The sequence below is a fragment of the Anas platyrhynchos genome, chromosome 14 (genome assembly GCF_047663525.1).
Source record: "Anas platyrhynchos isolate ZD024472 breed Pekin duck chromosome 14, IASCAAS_PekinDuck_T2T, whole genome shotgun sequence".
Lineage (NCBI taxonomy): Eukaryota > Metazoa > Chordata > Aves > Anseriformes > Anatidae > Anas > Anas platyrhynchos.
Genome location: NC_092600.1, coordinates 2,289,308 through 2,308,835, shown reverse-complemented (window position 1 = coordinate 2,308,835; position 19,528 = coordinate 2,289,308). Strand labels below are relative to the sequence as shown.

Sequence of the window (19,528 nt, the reverse complement as noted above, 5' to 3'; positions counted from 1 at the left end):
ATAAGGATGGTAGAGCCAGCATCATCTGGAATGGTTCAGATGAGATGGGTTACATTTAGAAGGCCCTCACCATTCATTGGTCTTTTTGTTATAATAGTTATTTGTCAGACAGATGAGGTTTGTTGGCTTTAGATTTTGAGCTAGTTGTGTCATCCAACCTGTCTTCAGTTAGAAAGGGTGGCAAAAGCCAACAACAACCCTGGTCGTAAGTCCTCTAGCTCCCAGTCTATTACTTGCCTCACTAGTATCAATCTTACAGCTGAGCAAAGTTCCCCATTGCCCGCCTGTGTATTGGAATAACTCCCCAGAGCGAGCAGTGGCAGCAGTACAATCCAGCTTGGAGTCTGTTTTACCAATTCCCCTGAGCTTGTTTATATATGTACCCCAATCAAGACTTGGCAAATACTTTGTAAGTCACAGTAAAATGCCTAGTCTGACTAGTTAAACACCTGCTTCGTTTAAAAATCAGTATGAAGATTACTGACTGCAACAGCATTTTAATTTCATTTCATGAACTCTGAAAAGAGCACGCCTTCAGTGTACCTCAATGTTGTTAGTAAATTGTGTCATATTTTAACCAGTCAGCAGTAAAACTTGCAATCGTTTTACTGTAAAATAAGTGGTAGGACTTGCCAAGTCACTTGCTCTAAGTCTATTGAGGTGAAATGATTAGAAAAGTATTCTTGTGACAAATTAAGGCCTTAATTCTGAAATACACACTCATTGTATGTGGAGTTTTAGATAAATTCACGCTACTTTTGTGCATGAAAATAACGATAAGCATCTTCACAATGGTCGTAGTTTGTTGCCTGCCTGTCTTCACGTGTTAGGATTGCAAAACTTCCCTCATGAATGTGCACTCATTCCAGACAGGGCCAAGTTCTGCCCTCTGTGTCTTCACTTAACTCCCATCGAAGCAGGTGGGAGCTGTGTGCATGCTGTGAGCGCAGATTTTGGCCCAAAATGCCCAAATGAAATGCTTTATCAATATACTCTTTAAAAAAAATAGTCCTTAAAAAAGGTAACTCAGTTGTCGATAGGAGTTCAGTAGCTTTTTTTCTACATGCATGATCCCTCACCGTGGCATCACATTTAAGGATCCTGGCTCCTGTACCTGCCTGATGCCCTGACTGGGGTATTTCTGTTTTTTTAGAGAGGTTTAACTCAGCAAGCACCTGATTCTGAGAACTTGTCCTCTGAAGCCACTTATTTGGCACAACAAGAGGGTTTTTTAGCTCCAAAAAACCCTCCTAACCTTACTAAACTGTACACTCAATTAAATTCTCAAAAAAAAAAAAAAAAAATCATTTATCCAAATTACACATTTATATCATGAAGTTTCCCTGTGATGATTTGCCTCAGTCATGCAAACACTTGAGATGTGAGAAACCTTGTAGACATGAGCAGGGTTTAGAGCTGCCACCACAGGAGCAGCCAAAGGAATTGTAATGCTGAACATTGTTCAGATCCGTAGAAGTGGGAACTTATTTCTCCATGGTTAAAATATAATTAATAACAAATTACAAATTACAACATCACCATATCGTTGGCAGATAGGTACACATCAGCATTACTGGGGGTGACAGTAGTCACTGCAAACATTTATTGGTGGTGGTACAAAAAAAAAAAAAAAAAAAGAAATGATGCTCAGATCTTTCTAACTGGAGTGTTTGAAAAGATCCTGAACATTTCTCGGAGATACTTATTCCTGAAACTGCATGTAGCTGAGGAACTAAATTATCAGTGTTTTAAGGCATTTCTGCATGACAGAAATGAGAAAAATGCTCTAACAGCAAAGCAGTGACAGACAGCGAGTTTTCCAAATCTCCTGGAATGCCCCAGTTGTGGATAAATGAGTGCTATTGCAATGCTGAAATACTCCACATTTGTGAATTACAGTTTGCAAGATTTCAAAAATGTATTTGTTTTGGTGGCTGTAGTTCATTCAGATAGTTTAAGAAAATAGAGGATATATTTTCATTTGTGGACAGCTGTTAAGCACATTCATTTTGCGTCACAGTTGCAAGAAGTCAAGTTTATTGTAATAAGACAGCTTTGAGCTTAATTTAAACTAAAGCTTCTCGCTCGGTTCTCAAATTATTAGCAAACTGTTTTTAATGAAATCATAACAAACCAAAGCCATAGTCTGAGGAGGTACAATAATCACACAGAGGCTTATTTAACTCAAGTCCTGCTTTGTACGTTAGCACAAGACCTGAACACCAATGCTGGTGTACAACTGCCGCCACCAAGGCAATGCATTTTTGAATGTGTCTGTACCTCTTCACTCCTTGAAGCCCTCGTTGTGACATGAAATTTGATTTTGTGAATGCACTGACTGCATCCAAATGACCAACCTTTATGTAAGGCAGATTTTGTTTGTTGGGGGAAGTGGGCGAGTTCTTACAGTCCTAACAGCTACGGATATGTGCATAAAGAAATCCTCCTCCTTTTTCTTTATCCCCCTTCAAGGCCTGAGTGTTGGGAATATGTTCTATGTCTTTTCTGATGATGGGATCACAGTCCTTCAGCCAAATGAATGTGAAATCCGCAGGCACATCAGGCCCGAAGAGAGGATTTTCACGAGTTATGTAAGTCCTGAACCCAGCAGCTAGAGCTGACAGCTGGGAAAGTTTCTCTTAATCTCTTCAAGGGTTGTTACTACAAAGGTTGACAGTTATGTTGTGACTTGGTGGGCTTGACATCCTTGAGGTTAATCATCTCCACTTGAAAATTAAGGGAACTATGCATGGGATAAACCTTGGATACATTTCCCAGACTGAACCACAGCTGGGAGGTAAATAAGGATGTGATGAGGTTTGTTGTGCCGTGCTGGTCCTGCTGCCGAAGCAGAGACCCACGCCATCCCTGCTTGTTGTCTGACATTTACTGCCAGCACCAAGTTTACCTAATCCTTGTTGTAGGAAATTACAAGGAAAATTTGTTGCCATGTCAGTGAATTTCAAGCCCTGGCTCGTACACAGGAGCTCAACGTAGCAGGTGGGATAATGTGTGCCTGGAGGCTCTGAGAGGCCAGTGCTTTCTGTGACCTGTGTCACGTACTCCGCTACAATAGCACACATCATGTACACGCTCAGGAAACTTACATCTCCTAAAATACATCCAGAAATGCTTTGTTAATGCTTTGTTAACTCCTTCATTTACTTTTATGAAAATTCCGATTTACAGGGTAAACAGAACATGATCATGAGCCTTGCAGGCTGGGTTAGGCACTACTGCCATGGGCCATGATCTTCCCGTGAGTCTGTATTCATTGTTTTCTAAAACTCATACATTTGTGGTTGGTAGTGTTTTTTTAATCTACTGGAATACTTTAACAAAACTTAGTTTGTACATAATATTAAGCCACACTTCAGCTGTTTCTACTTAAAGAAAGACATCTTGTGTTTCTTTTCCAAAGAGCTGTAAATATTGAAGAGGTGGTTCTGGAGAAACAGCTTGAAAATCACAGAGGAGAGCAGGCCCTTAAAGAAATAATGTCAGCACAGTGGTGGGCATAAAAGGGACTTTTATCGTTATTATTTGGCTGCCCTTCAGAGAGCCCTCTGAGGGTTTCCCATGGATATCGTAGTGCCCTTTGCCATGGTATTGGGAGGTTTGACTTTTTTTCCTCCCTTTTCTCTTTTAGCATCCTGAGTGTTTGCCATGTAGACAGTGATACCAGCCTACAATTTATAAGGGTTTCTACAACAGAAGCATCTTCATTCGCTGTTAGAGGCGTAGCTGAGCAGTGTAACTGAAGGGCAGGTGATCCTCCCTGCTCCCCTTGGTTTGAGTGGATGCTGAGCAGAGCCCAGGCCAAGGAGCTGCTCTGTGCCTGGCACACTGCTGAGGATGAGGAGGGCAGTCTGGAGCCTGTCCGGTGAGGTCCAGCTGTTTGATGTCACTGGGTAGGGCCAAGCTGCTGTGTGGTACCAAATAAAATAATTACTTTGTGTTTTCCAGGAAAAAAAAGAAAAAAATCCTCACCCTAATGGAATCCCTATGGAATTGTTTTCTGTGGTTTTCAAAGCTAACCTTCTTAGAGCTCCAGACACTGAACTTGTAGAAATTAATCCTCTTTTCCTCTTTTTTTTTTTTTTTTCACAGGAAGAGATCTGTCCTAGAGTGGAAGGTGAAGGCACTCAATCCTGCCTCTGGGCTTCAGCGGTCAATGTCAGAGACAAGTATATTTACGTGACACAGCCTAAGCAGCACAGAGTAATGATAATTGATATCCAGACTCAGAAAGCCATACAGGTACCTACAAAGGGAAATCTTCATTCAGTGATGGCAAAAGTTCAAAAAGACTTTGATATAGGGAAATGAGTGTAGATTTTTGCCCAGTGGATCTGCTGACATCACTAAAAAGTTTGGCCTGTGTTGTTTTCACCCATGGGGTCACACTGTCATTCACTGCTCTGAAACCTCACTGGCAGGAAGAAATTCCTTTATGGGGTGGCTGTCATCATCTCAGGGCTGTGTCTGCAGCTGGGCTTGCAGCTAACATGGTTAAATAATGCTAGAACTAATTTCTTATATATGCTTAATGAGTTCCTCCCTGACCTCAGTTATTGGTAGGTTAGGAAGAGTGAACTGATGCAGGTATAGTTCAGGCAGAGAGTGGATCCTGATCTGCTGTAAGTAACAGAAGTTGGAGGGACATCTAGCCAGAAAATGGAACTGAGCAGCCAGGTTTTCTATTGCTGGTGCTGCTGCTGATCCCCCTGTTGATGAGAAGGTAATTGTACAAAGCTGTACACATGAGCGTAAACGGTGGTACATGGGAATGTCTACAGTAAACTAATGTAATGTGTACTGTGTGCATAATGAAATACATCTCACTGTGTAAATATGTATGTCTCTTTTTGTAAAGTCCTTGGATGTTGACCCGTTACCAACCAAGTTGCATTATGACAAATCCCACGACCAAGTGTGGGTGCTTAGCTGGGGTGACATGCGGAAATCCTCGCCAACACTGCAGGTAAGCCCTTCTGCACCCGAGCCCTTGCCCTTCCTTTGCTTGACATCCTCAGTGGCAAGCTGCTGACTGGCTGCTTGCAGGTAATTAACAGCCTTTAATGGTCTGGATGTAAAGCTGCTTTTTCATTTACATATCTAGTGTGGTTTATTCATCCCTCTTCCGTCCATCCTCACATATTTTTCCTGCTGTTTAATTTGTTTTTGAGCAATGACTGTGGCATGGGCTGGCAGCAGGATGGCTTTGTTGCCAAGGTCTATTTTGTTTTAAGGCTGATGACAGAGCCAAGTGCCATAAAGTCATCCAGCACGGGCTGGCAGCAGACTGCGAGCAGCACGAGCATGCGATGCTCTGAGTCATTTGTGCAGCCAGCGTGAGTGCAGCTTCTTTTTAGCTTGATTGAGGTCTAAAAGCAGTGGGTACCAAGAAGCCTGAAAGAGCGTACTTTCTGCACAGAAATCTGTCGCTCTTTAGCCTATTGGTAGTATTTCAGCAGAGGTGCAAGTCAGGTTGAGCAACACACATTCAGGGAAAACATAGGGTAAGGACTAAGTGCAGTGCACCCTTCTCAGACATTACGAAGACCTGCAATTTTTTCTGTCTGCAAACAATTTGCGTGCATTGTGTGTGAAAAGGAACATTGAAAGGTGAATGCATTGCACCGTGCCTCAAGATTTGTAACTCATTTCAGGATTGCTAGCCTATCGCTCTCAATAAGGTTAGAGCAAAACCACCCTGTTCTCTGCTTTGGTAAAGACATTTACCTCTTCTTGTCTTTCACGTGGAAGTCCAGGTTTTCTGTCACTTTCTGCACTAAGTTGCTACTTATTTTTCTTAAACTTTATCTATTTTTTCACTTCTCTCTCACAAGCCTTCGGCTTTCTTTTTCAGTGATGATGGAGCATAATGCAGCAGAATTTTTATCACAGTAAAATGCAAATCTTTAACAGAGAAGGTGGTGGGTTTGTTCAGTGCTTCTGAAAACTATATGTATTATGATTTAAATAAAAGAGAAAAAAATCTCAAGGGTATGAAAGAAGCATAATCAGCAAAAATAAAACCTCAGGGACATGTTCTGCTGTTGGGTGTCAGTGACTGCACTGGAGCGGAGCCAGTGAGCTCCCTGCAGCTGCTCACACTCAGTGTGGCTCTGACCAGCACGATGCTGTCGGGGCACAGTAATGCACATCAGCTTGGACATCAAAATTAGCTTCCTTTTCTGGATTGCCCTGGGGAACTAGCTTTTCTTGTGTAGGCATCTGACTGGGCATTTTGGTGCTGCTGTATGTCATATGACAAAGTGGACACCAAACCTGATTTGATCCATCCAGACGTTCCCCTCTGTAGTAGTTATTTTCTGGCACCTGCTGCCCAACCTTTCTGGACCCATGGAAGACTCGTGAGTATCTTTTTACCAGAAAATTTGCTTCTGGAGCTACATCAAAGCATTCCCAAACAGAGTGAGGGAGGCAGTGGAGAAGAGAGGCTGTGCTTTCTGACCTGAAAACCTGCCCATCTGTAGGCTACACCAGTCGTGAGGCTGCCCAAGGCTTTGCTGGAGGCAGTGCCCCATGAATGTGGGAGAGCACACTCTGTGCAGTGCAAGGTAGCGTCCAAAACCTGCAGGCTTTCAGTTATAATGAGGAACAAACCAGCAGTTCAACACAGGCATTTCCAGCAGAAACAGAATGGGGGCAAATCAACAAAGTTTTCTGAGGCAGTGCCACCAGCTTGCATCACCTGGGCACTAGCACAGTTTCCTGAACAGAGTATAAGGAGACAAAATGGGCTCTCTTTACCCTTTCCAGCTTAATTTCCTCCACCCAGCTGTGAGAGGTTTCTGTAATTAAAGGAGAGATGGCTCAAGCATGTGATTATTAAAAAGAACACACCGTCTGCACAGCTGGAAACTTGTTATGAGGCTCCAGCTCTCAGATAGTCCTTTCCGTTAGCTTTATAAAGTGCGGTTACACATGTGGAGAGTGGGATTAGCACCAGCATTAGCAGATCTTTTTCTTTTTTTTTCCAACCGTCTTTCCCTGAAGGTGGGCAGCAACTAATCTGGTGAAGTTCGTTCTTCAAACCCGGAGTTGTTAGCCGCTGTCGTGCAATAAAATATCTTTTTTAATAAAAATGCTACTGTGTAAGTAGACCTAAGTTTCTACTAGTTCTGTGGAAGTCGGAGATTTATCAAACAGCCCGTGCAGCCGACTAATGGGATGCTGTTGTTCAGCCATTACCGGCCTTGTGAAAGCACTGTGCGGGAACAGGCATCTTTCTTGAGCAATATAATTGGAAGAAATCTAAATGGCATGGTCAGAATGGCCATCGGAACTGAGCCTTGCAGGGTTTTAGCATTTCCTGCAATGAATTATGTAGCTATAAACTCAGAGCAGCTACTGTTGCACATTACATGAGCAGAGTATCCCAGTGAATAGACTAAAGTCCTCCTGAACCAAGCGAATAATCTGAGCATTTAACATCTTCATTAGTGAAAACTTCTGCTTCTCCATGTCCGGAGCAGTGGGGATGGCACGGGGGGAACAGCAGAAGGGACTTGCCCTGCTCCCCCCCAAGTCTTGTATGGTGCAGTAGGTGGATGAACAGGTCTTCTTCAAAGTGATAATTGTGAGCTGTGAGTTAGTGTCTGAGCCTTTGAGCTGGTAAATTATCACTGCACACCTAAGTGAGATTAATAAATATGACCGTGAAATAACTGTTTATTTTAGACAGCAAGGAATAAATTATTGTGGTCTTAGTGTTGTCATGCTATTTCAGCTCCCGCATGACTGCTCTTTCTTGCAGTATAAACGTCTTATGAAAGTAGAGCTGTGTACTTACCTTACAAATGTCAAGCCTCAAATACTATTTATTAGCACACCTTTTTCAAGGCAGCTACACCAAACAGTATTTTGAGGTCGTTAATCAATTGGAGTCTACTGCATCCTTGGGAAAAGCCACTCGCCACCGTGTATGACTGTGTAATCTGTATTTACCTTTCTGCTTCTCTTGCACACAACCTTGTGTGTATTTATTGCAGGTAATACCAGAAGCGAGTGCAGGGGAGTATCAGCATGTTATCCGCACGCCGTTTGAAGGAGTGGATGATTTTTTTATACCACCTACAAATCTTATTATTAATCACGTCAGGTAAGAAATCCTCTTAATGAATATTGTCAGTGACCGTACTGCTCACTTCTAGTGAGGATCTGTCTAATAATCTTACAGCCCTTTACAAATGTTAATGAATGAATTTGTGATTGAGCTAAGTATTCTTGTTTCCATTTTCACAGAAGAAATGGAGAAATACCTGAGCAAATTACTTATAGTTACTCGTCAGATCAATGAAACAGTGAGAAACAAACCTCAGCTTCCCTTAGCCCTTGCACGGGCATTCAGACCTCAGCTTGGTCAGCCAGTCCTTAGCAAAGCACAACATGCTGCCATGGCTTGTTTGTGCTGGGAATTTGGTGGCCAGAAATCTGGCTTCCTCATCTCAAAACCTCTTTTTGGATCAAGGATTTATTGCCCGAAGTGGTAAAAGTTTATGCTGCTCGAAGCATAAAGCATGGTCCTTCCACACGTTTCCAGCTACTTACCCGTTCAAATATTAGATCTGTGTGTGAGGTGTAAGGTTTGAGCAGAAACACGGTATGCACTGTGCATTAAAAAGAAGAAGAAAAAAACCACCTCTACAAACCATCAGTTTTGAATGTTAATGTGATGTAGTGGTTAATGAGATTGCATAAGTTACATACTAATAACTTGGAGTAATTCTGACTGCTTCCCAGCAGGAACAGGAAGCCTCCCATTAAAGTTATCAAAATCGATGATAACTACAAAGCAATTTATACTGTTCTTACCATGTTATAACATAACAACTGCTTAATCATCTCCTGTCACCAATATAGTTTAACTAACTTAAACACTCCAAAATTCATAATGTAGCTCCTTACAGTAAGTGTAGATTCCCTGCAAGGAACACTGAGGTCACACTTAAATTATTATGTGTTGAATCTGATCCAAAATAAATAACTTTGCTTCTTGAAGCACAAAATAAGACATACTTCATGGTTTTCATTCTTAATTTTTCCCTACCTCGCTTTTCCAGTTTGCTTTCAAACTATTGGTATGAGTAAGAGCAGTGCCAGGAGGTAGACAGCTGCTGAATGTTAAAGACTGGGATGAGGAGGTACAGTCTGGGTTCAAAGACAGGAAAATTGAACCATTTTTTTGTTTGTTTTCTTTTAGATTTGTTTGTTTGTTTGTTTCAGTGTGATTAATCAGTTGCATACAGATGATCTTCCAGGAAAAATGTTAAAGGTAGACAACTTCCTATAGTTCTCCATGTGCAAAGCAGAGAATGCTGTGCCTAATTTCCTATTTCATTTGTTCAGGGCCAGATCTTTGTCAGTTCTCTCTCACCTTCAGCACAAAAAAATAATTGCTCACAGTCTAATGAGACTTACCGGGATCATGTTCTAAATTCTCCACTCAGAAACAATAAATGGCGATTCCAGCATTTCCCAGGAAGGTGAATATTTAAGCAATCTCTTCTGAGAGCCAAAAAATATTTGTATGCAAATGTTCCTGCATATGTATTTCAGCTGCCTGTTATTTCAGATGGATATCTAGAAATGTACCCATTTTTATTAGTTCCCAGGGTAGATTGCTGCCTATTAAAAACTCTCTAAGTGCAAGGTTCTCGTTGAGATTTCAGATCACAGATTTCATGCAAGCACTGTGCCTCTTCTGCAGCTGTGTGCACATAAAACACATTCTGACCCACTTTTTTAAATTAAAGTTTATGATAAGAACCATTTTTAACTTCTTCAGGCATTTGGCCAAGTATTAAGGAAGTCTCAAAAATGCTGTAAGGGAAAGCATTTTTTAAAGTGTACTTAAAATGCATTCATCCAGGAGAAATACAAGTGTCATATCCAATTTCCCCACACACAGTGCACTACGAATCTCTACTGCAGATATTTTGTGAAGTCTCTAATGGATGTGAGTGTAATGGGAAAATGAAAGGCTTAGCCCAGTGATTTTCATGGAATCATACACTACATTGGCTCGTTCTTTAGAAATGAAATCATTGCTGAGTGTCTCATTGACAGACGGATTAAGAATAAAAAAATAAACCCAGTGTTTTAAGCAAAATATCTATTATCTGCACGCAAGCACAGTCCTCCATGTTCCAAAAAGCAATTTTACATCTTTCAGGGAAGAGATACAAAACTAAGCACTCACTTCATTTCCTTCTCTCCGCATTGAATGGATGAAAAGATGTAAAATTAGTTTTTGTAAGTCAGTGCCAGTGACCTGTGAATCCCGGGGAACACAAACGGGCTGCTTCTATGGGCTCCCTCTCAAATTAAGCAGAAACCTTTCTGGCCATTCTTGACCTTTTTTGTCTTCAGCAAAGGTCAGGTGTGCTGCAGCATATATCTTTTAGAGAGCATTTATTCTCTGCTCACTGTTGCCTGCCCTCTCTGGAGCATGAAAACAAAGACCACTTTTCTGCAGCGCACCCTTGCTCATTATCTGCCCTGAGAAATGGTTTCCACCTTTCCTGGGCTGGCAGGATGGTGCCTAAAGCAGCCTGCTCCACACCTTGGTCTCGCAACTCCTGCAGTGGTCCCCAGGCACCACGGGCACAAAGTACACGTCAGAGCTGCCCTCAGATGCTCTAATTTGGGCACGTTGGTGTTCGCTCCGTGGTTATAAACGTAGTTCAAAGGTGCTCTCTGCCCCCAGCTTGACAGGGAGATGCTCTCTGTTGAACACTTCCATGTTTCGAGGAAGTCTTGAGTATATAATGAATTACTTCTAGCTAGAACTGAAACAGATTCAATACATAACTGGTCAATGTGCTTACCTACCAAAGGAAAAAAAAAAGAAAAAAAAAAAAGCCTTGCTATTCCTGTTGCAAATTGGTCTTCCTAATACAAGACTTGGAATCAAATACCCGAGTACATATCCAGGCTTCCAGAATCAGTTGCTAATTTGCACTGAAATGTATTTCTTCTTTTAGTGCATGTTAGAAGCACTAAAACAAGAGGTTTCTTGCAGAAACCACACAGCGTTACTGCACAGAAAATTAAGAGGACAGTTTCCCGGTTCTGATGACTCTCCTCTTCTTTCAAGCACACCATCAGGTCTCCAGAGCCACGTCTCCTCAGTGTCCTGTTTTCTATTTCAGATTCGGCTTCATCTTTAACAAATCGAAATCCGCCGTCCACAAAATTGACCTGGAAACTGTGACCCACGTCAAGACCATCAGCTTCAGGAACTACAGCTGCGTGCCGCAGGCCATGGCCTACACCCACCTGGGCGGCTACTTCTTGGTGCAGTGCAGGAGGAGCAGGCTGCGGGCTGCCTCGCCGCAGCTCCTGATCGACAGCGTTACCGACGCTGTCATCGGCACCAACAGCGACGTGTCGGGCACCCCGCACGTCTCCCCGGACGGACGCTATTTGGTCAGCGCGGATGAAGACAGTGGCAGGATCAAAGTCCAGGCTGTAACTGTCCAGGGGGAGATCAAGTTGATTTATGACTTACAAACAAACATACATGTATCCGACCTGACATTTCAGCCCTCTTTCACTGAAGGCAATCAGTACTATATATATGCTACTTCACATTTGCAAACAGATGTGCTTTTTGTAGAGCTGTCAACGGGGAAAATGAATGTACTGAAGAATTTAAAGGACCCTATCACATCCAAAGACTGGCCCTGGAGCAGCCACAACAGAATTATGAAAGACAGTGGATTATTTGGACAGTATCTCATTACACCAGCTAAAGATTCATTGTTTGTTATAAATGGGAAGCAAAATACGTTACGGTGTGAGGTTTCGGGTATAAGGAGGGGTAACACAGTGGTCTGGGTTGGAGAAGTATGAAGAGCAATAGCAGTAGAGCCTTAGGCAGGCAAGTACCAGTTGGACCTTTACACTGCAACAAATGAGCAGTAGCATTGTATATTTTTACACTGGTAAAGAAAAAAAAATGAAAAAACAAAAACCCCCCTGTATAGGCTTCATGGTACAACACTGGTCTACTTGCAAGTTTTATAAGGTATGCTCTGCTAATAGGAAGTGGTTTTGAAGGGTTATTTTTTATTTAGGGGTATGATTTGTGGTTATGAGAAAAATGCTGGGAAGCGAATAATATCTCCACTGAGATATCACATAAGCCACAAAACCTAGCGAATCTGTAGAACAAAACAGATTTTGAGTTTCCGTATTGAGGAGCTTTTATGTTATGTTCAAGCCATCCGTTTTCTTTCCGTACACCTTGCCCGCTCGCTGTGCTGGCTGCCCCACCTGATGACTGCAGTTAAAATTCACCTTTGGATGACGAGGGAAAATAAGCATCAGAGAGCAGTTTTCAAACTGCAGAAACCTAGGAGAGCGATTTAATGAAAACTGATCAGTTTTCTCTGCAGGATGGCTTTGGGAGGATTCACGGATGTGATTTCAGAAGGAGGCATAACAGAAATAGTAACTGTCAGCTCGCTTTCTTCTGTGCTTAATTTTGCTCCTGGTACTACTGAAAGCAATGTTATGAGTCCTGCCTCTTCTAATGCATATGTGTATGATTGCATGTGAGAAATTTGGCATGAAATATCCAGGCCATTAGAGTGGATAAAAGCCAGAAAGCACTGGGGGGTCAGAGTTTGTGTAAAAATATTTATGGAGAAGGGGGGCATTAGTCCTTAAGTAGCTTGTGAGTCCGGTCAGCTTGGGCACAGGATGCAAAATCTGCTCTTCAGTGGGCAGAGAATTAGTTATGGCTGTTCCCACAGGAGGCAGCAACGCTTCTAGAAACTGTTGGTTTCTCTCATTAAATATTTAGTAGTACTGAAGTCACTGGGTTCTTCACGAAATAATGGCTACAATGGCATAGGGTATTTTAAATAGGAAACTCACTCACTTTCTAGTTGTAGCCTTAATTTTCAGGCATTCTGGGAAACAATTTTTCTTTGTATTTTTTTTTTTTTCTCTCCATTTCTAGTACACTTCTTTATAGTCAATTATCTTTTAGTTATGAGCAAAGAGATTCTTGTAAAACCAGCTGAATTACCCTAGAATGCAACAGCTGGCACTGAAAAATTTAAGTTCAGTTCTCATAAAAGTATAGATCCATTTGCACATTTGGAAAGATATAAAAACTTTTCTAGTTGTTTTTTTTTTCTTTTATTATTTTTTTTTTGGAACTTTCTGTGTTCATCACCATGAAGTAATCAGGGCAAGAGCAGCTATGGCTCGCAACGTGGTGCAAGCCATGGGAGCACCACGGCCACTGCGAACAGATGTCTGCAAGCAGGTGGATCCCACGTGCTGCTTTGAAAATGTGGGCTTGATGTTGGTGAAAGCTCTCTCTGAAGGTAAACATCTGTTGCATCAGAGCCACACTTTGGCCTTTTGAAAGACCCAGCTCCTTTCGAGAGCGACCTTGGTGCCCAGAGTTTGTACGAAGGAAGTGCTGCACACATCCAGTGATATTGTAGTGGCGCAGTAATTATTTTCCAAGACAGATGCTTGAAGTCACCCATTTCACAACGCACACGGAGGGATTTTTACATGAGAAGGATGCAGACTAGCAGTGGTAATCTTTGCTTTAAATGTTCAACTTTAACCAAAAGAGAAGCATTTTAGCATGGCTGTAGACCTGAAGTATTTTAAACCATTTCGGTTCTATAGAGAATATATAAAAATCTGTTCAGACAGACGAGAACGGGAGATGAATCCTATGAATTCATTAAACATGGAGTCCTTTAAATTGCCCTTCAACACCCATAGGCTTAAACCTACATGTGTTTTCACTTATGAGCCATAAGGGTTGGAAGAGACTATCCCATCATTGCAACACAGGCATATAAAAGAGATTGGCATAGCCTTCCTTCAGCAATGCATGGTGTCCATGATTTTGTACTCATCTGGTTAGGAAACATACCCATGTCAAGAAAAGGAGGAGACCAGCTTTGTAAGTACCTTTAAATATGCACAACTCCTTTCTTGATTGAAGCTGTATCCATACATTGCGGTCATCCTAAATGTGTTTTACTAAGGCCAAACACTGCTCTCGTGTTATCTTTTATGACTTCTTGACTATTTTATTATGCCTATGTTTCCCTGTAGAGACGTTCATTGTGTCATAGATCAAATATTACTTTTTTAAGAATATTTAAAAAAAAAATGTAAATATCTGTTCAGGTAAATATTCTTGAGGCTGGTTTATATATAGGCTGTGAAAGATGTGTAACAGACCTCACTTCTTCCTGTTTGTTGCAAACTATTGGAATAGCGTTCACTTGAAAACTCCCACTTGGACCTTTCAAAGATGTTCCCTTTCTTCCCCTTCAGCCCAAGTTCTGGTGATGTGTTTTCTAAATTATCCTAACGGCTATATATCATACTTAGAAAACGAAGTACAACTGAGATTGTCCACACTACTTGTGAACAGTTCCAATGATGGTCAATTCTGACATTAAAGTGCTGCACATTTGTTACTCTGATTTTATTTTTTGTTATGACATGGAGATTTTATATATACTCAAAAAATGTCGTCAAAAAGTCCTTTTTGCCTTCCAGCTCTGTCAGAAGGAGGGTGCATTGCCTTATTTGCAGTTTCTTTCCCACTCTCTTGGTGTTTTCCACCAATTAACAATTAGTTCCTACCTAATAAATTGATTAATTAATCACAGTGATTAATTGAAATGAAATTAAAGGGAAGTAATGACCATTTAGTTATTCCATATCCGTTGGGTATTCTGACACTCAGATCACAGAAGAAAATGGTTCCTGGTCGACAATGAGACTGGTCCCAAGATCAGACGCATTTTCCATTCAATGGTGATGCTCAATAGCAGTGTAATGCAAATAGTGTTTCCCCTTAATATTTCCATTAATATTTCCATGGTCTAAATGATTTTATTTTTTTCTTGACCTCACTATACAACCCAGTGACTATTTTGAAGCTCTCCATAAATTGGAGAGAAAAGTCACAAGTGCCTTGCGTTGGAATCTGCGACACCCTGTTCTTACCATTTAATACATCGATTATTTTTTTAACCACTACCAGGAGTAACCCAATTTCCTAAAGGCTTCCATGGGCAGAGGTAGGCACACCCCTGGGATCGGTGGCAGCCTGCTCAGCTGCCCCTGCCAAAAGGGACTTGGCCTTTAGGGCTGCTGAAAGACATTTCACCCCCGTGGAAAGGATTTGGCTGTCGGGCTGTGTTGACCCCCATGAACACGGCTTTGCCCGAGAGACACAGGAGTCCTGATGACCTGTTGACAAGTACTTATTTACTTGATTTATACCATGATTATGTCTTAATTACTGCAGTGCCCAGCAGCGTGCTAGGTACTGTGTAAAACAGATCAGGAGGCCAAGCTCTCTGCTCTGTAAGGAGATAACAGCTAATTCCCCGTCTGACCTTACAGCAGGCCAACAAAATGATGGAAAAGGAGGAACTGGAGCTGGAGGAGATTAAAGAGTTGACATGAGTGTACAACCTAGTGGTTAATGAACAACGCAGACATGGCATGATGCCTGCATACTTTTTTCTAAGCACCCCTTTGTCTCTCCCCCATTCAGGGCATTATTTTTAGCAAACATTTAAAGGGGGGCTTTCTTAGCTGTTCTTGGTTTTCGTTGAACCCCTGGGACTGGGACTGGACCACTTGGCCCCAGGGATTTCCCTGTCTTACTGTGTATCCTAAAATTCACACTTGGATAATTTGTCCCCTAGAAAATCCAGAGTAAATTGTGCTCATTCAAACAAAGTGCGTGCTGCAAGGCCAGCAGCCAGCACCTGCTTTCTGTGCTGCGTTACATCTGACACTCCACTTACTGCCTGACTCACAGCTTTGCACATTTTTTCTTGAATGCACCCCCCAAAAAAATGTGCAATGCAGTTAGGTTATGGAAAACACAGCAGAGGTTGGTTTTATATTTACCTACTTGCTCCTGGAGCTCATTCCCCTGCCCACCCTCTCTCTCTGGTGCTGAGCACGGGATGAGCTCCCAGCCAAGCACAGCACGCAGGGGATGTGAGCACCAGTGACAACCTGGAGGTTGCTCGAGGAAGACCCAGACACCTGCAATGCCAAACTTTTTCAAATGGCAGCAACAAGAGGATTGGTTCTGTTCTAATAACGATCTCTGAAAATAAATAAATTAATTAATTAAAAAAAAAAAAAAAGGAAGGACATGACACTGAAAAGAGAGGACAGGCAGGCAGGCAGATGTATTTCACCTCTGCTTACATGTGGAAAAAGCAAGGATGCCCCAAAAATGCAAAGATGCTGGCTTGGGACTGGTGTCTGAGTGGTGGGACTGATCTGCAGCCTGGGACAGAGCTGCATTGTGTGCCACTAAGGGGCAAACACAGAGCCACAACTCCTTTTATTTTATTATTTTTATTTATTAATTTAATTATTTGGATACCTCAGTCCTTTTGCAACGACAGCTGGCCAGTGCAGCCTGATTTATTTCTCAAAATACCCTGGTTGCCCAAGTCCCTGGCCACCCAGTACACGTAGGTAGGACTTACAGCCTGGACAGGGCAGGATGGTTGGAGCAGGACCAGCCCAGCCGCAGCACCGGCCAAATCACTGCCCATGGCTCTTCATTGCAGCGCTGTGTTTGTACTGAAATATGCAGAGCCTGGTGGGGAGATGCACCCGAGTGATGTTAGTCCTCACAGACATGGCAGCCTTGTAGAGAAGCTCTGCTTTCCTTCGTTTTCCTTCTTTTCAGAAATTTTATTTGTCCTTGATTGTAACAAAAAGGAAGCATCTTGAAAAGGGATGAAAACTCATGCAAGTTGCACAAAAAGCAAAGGTAAACAAGGCTCTTGCAGCTCTCTTCTTATGTCTTAGAGTTTGGGAAATGCAGGGGAGCATGGGTCATCTTTTCTAAATGCTTGCAGTTGCAAGACAAAAAGCAAGAAAAAACAACAAGAAGAAAACACCATTATTTTTGTTAAACAGTTCCCAATATTAACTTCAAACAGAAAAAGCCCTGCTGCAGTGCCTCTACCATGCAAATTGCCACTGCCTAGAGGCTTGTTTAATTAAGCACTTCAGCATCTCACCCTTGGCAGTCCGTGGTGCCTTTGACACTTGTCCAAAGCCATCAGATAAAGGCAGTGAGCACAGCAGCGAGCAGCCAGCCAGCTGCGCCCGGTAAACAAGACAAGCGCTAAATCAAACAAGACGCCCATCCCAACACACGAAGGTCAGAGCACTGCCATTTCCAGAAGTAAAAAATCAAATTTCCAGATTAGCAAAGGTTTCTCCCACAGCCACATGTGTGTGCTGCCATGCACGGCTCCATGCAGCTGGCCCCAGGGCCCGGCACCATCCTCCTGCTCGTACACTGAAATCGTGGCAGAGCAGGGAGCCGAGCGTTACCTGAAAAGGAGCTTTATTTATTTTTTACTGCAAGGAGTACTGCAGGGGAAGAGGTTTTAATGTTTTATTTAAGGCCGTGATAAACCAGATGCTAACTGACTTGGGGAGGAGGAGACGGGCTGACATGCAGGGAGCAGCGTAACTTCTGCACAGCATTTGTTTGGAGGGCTTGCAAAGCCCGGCCTGAGCATGGTCCAGCATCTCAGACTCCCACTTCCCTTTGGCAGGTCTATCCAAGCTAGGAGAGAGCAATAAGGCATCTGCTGGTCATTTCTATTATAAATAAATAAAGAAAAATAAAAATCTGCATTAGTTCCTGCTTTCAATCCCCCAGACCACTGCCTGCTGTAAGCAGACATCAGACCCGCACAGCCTGTTGTGCAGGCAGTCAGGTGTCTGATATATTACATCGATCTGTATTTGCACTGGGCTCATCTTATGTATGCAGGGACACCAAAACTGTTACTTTAACACACGGTGTTGAGAATCCTGGCAGACCACAAGTAGAGGCTTACTCCTGGCTTATTAATTGCTCTCTGTAGCATCACCTGCCTTCAACTGGCTGATCTGAAACGGCAGATACCCCACCTAACAGATCGGCTTCAGGCTGTTGTCTTCACCCAGGGCATCATCCCGTTAGTCCTCGTGCCGTTATAATCCCTGCCCCTCCTGAGCACAGCCAAAATGCCCCTGAGAGGCCCCGTCTCCCTTGGCAGTTTTCTGACCCCCCAAGCTTTCTAAGCAAGAAATCAGTGCTGTATGAAACACAACTTCAGGGGTGAAGTCAGCCAGCAGTGCAGGAGAAATGATGGATCAGAAGGCACAGCAGTGCCCTGCATTGCTGTACCATCAAAGAAGCAGAGACCCGCATCGTGCCCTCTCACATTTTGGTCAGCAAGACTGGAGAAGTGCACCTGAGCCTGCTGCGGCGTTAGCTAAAGGCATTAAGCTAAAAATCAGAGATCTAGTGTATACGTATCAGAATATCAGACAGGGGAAGGGGGGAAAAGAGGATTTTTATTTATTTATTTAATTAATTTGCTTTAGAAAGAAAAGCAATTGCTGTATAATTGTGCAGTTTAAATACAGTTTAAAATAGTGGTTTAAGGATGCAGTAACTCCTGGAAGCCCTGTGTGCACTCATGGGAAAAATAATCGCATCCCTGAAGTGTACCAACTAAACTAAGGTCCCACTTCCGAAGGCACAAAGCCCTCCCAAGCACAGGACAGTTGCCCTGCCCCTTCCCCGTGGGCAAATATTTGAGCATGTGGCCAGAAATAACAACCCAACAAATCATGTGCCTCTCTCCAAGTAAAAGGCAAACATCTTATTTCTTTCCCAGATTTCACTGAGAACACTGAAAATTAATGAAAATTTGTGATTAAATAGGAATGCTGTGGCTCAGGAAAAGAAAAAGAAAAGAAAAAAAAAAAAAAAAGAGGAACCTCTCTGCCTGATTCATGCCCTGCTGCCCATGCAATGCTCCAACACACCAACAGCACGTCCTCCCTTTCAGTCCCACTAAAAATCAGGGTCATTTGTCTCAAAACAGAGTAATAACAATATTCGGTGCTGAACACATACACTGGAAAATGGGTGATGAAAAAAACAGATTTGCCTGAAAAAAAACTCCTCTTGTAATGCTCGTACACGTGAACTTTCCCACTTATTTGTAAAATATATAAAAGTATTTTTAATACATTAACTTTAGTAGAGATTTGTACCAACACAGAATTCTTGCGTGGCATTTGATCTACTCTTGTATTTGCTGTGCTGCACCACGGACACTGTGCCAGTAACACCTGGGCTGCAAGAGGAGGGGCAAAAGGGAACCCCACAAAGTGCTCTCTCTAGATACACTGGAAATGCTCTTTTTCCGTAAATTTTATAATAAAATTTAAACTCTTGCTGGCATTGTCTGATTTATCCTTTCATTGTTGGGATTATTGGTGACCTCCCTTCTGCACTGGGTGTTTGCAGTCGGTGGCTTTTAGAGCCACACCGACACGCAAGGTCGAAATGCAGGCAGTGCAATGAGCACGGCTCCTCTCTGCCCTCAGGAAGCAGCCCCTGCGCTGCCATTTCTGTGCATACACACGAGGCACGTGTGGGATCTGC

At 42.6% G+C, this 19,528-nt stretch overlaps 1 protein-coding gene across 4 annotated transcripts in view; it reads left to right on the top strand.

Moving 5' to 3' along the window:
* The window catches only part of FSTL4 (follistatin like 4), a 207,954-nt gene extending 193,456 nt beyond the window's left edge, over positions 1-14,498 (top strand). For all 4 annotated transcript variants that reach the window (XM_072023219.1, XM_027468512.3, XM_027468511.3 and 1 more), the window contains 5 exons: positions 2,473-2,591; positions 4,111-4,260; positions 4,877-4,984; positions 8,022-8,131; positions 11,184-14,498. In XM_072023219.1, coding sequence (XP_071879320.1) covers positions 2,473-2,591; positions 4,111-4,260; positions 4,877-4,984; positions 8,022-8,131; positions 11,184-11,886 — 1,190 coding nt within the window. In that variant the 3' untranslated portion in view covers positions 11,887-14,498. The remainder of the gene's footprint in view (positions 1-2,472; positions 2,592-4,110; positions 4,261-4,876; positions 4,985-8,021; positions 8,132-11,183) is intronic.
* The last annotated feature ends 5,030 nt before the right edge of the window (positions 14,499-19,528 follow it).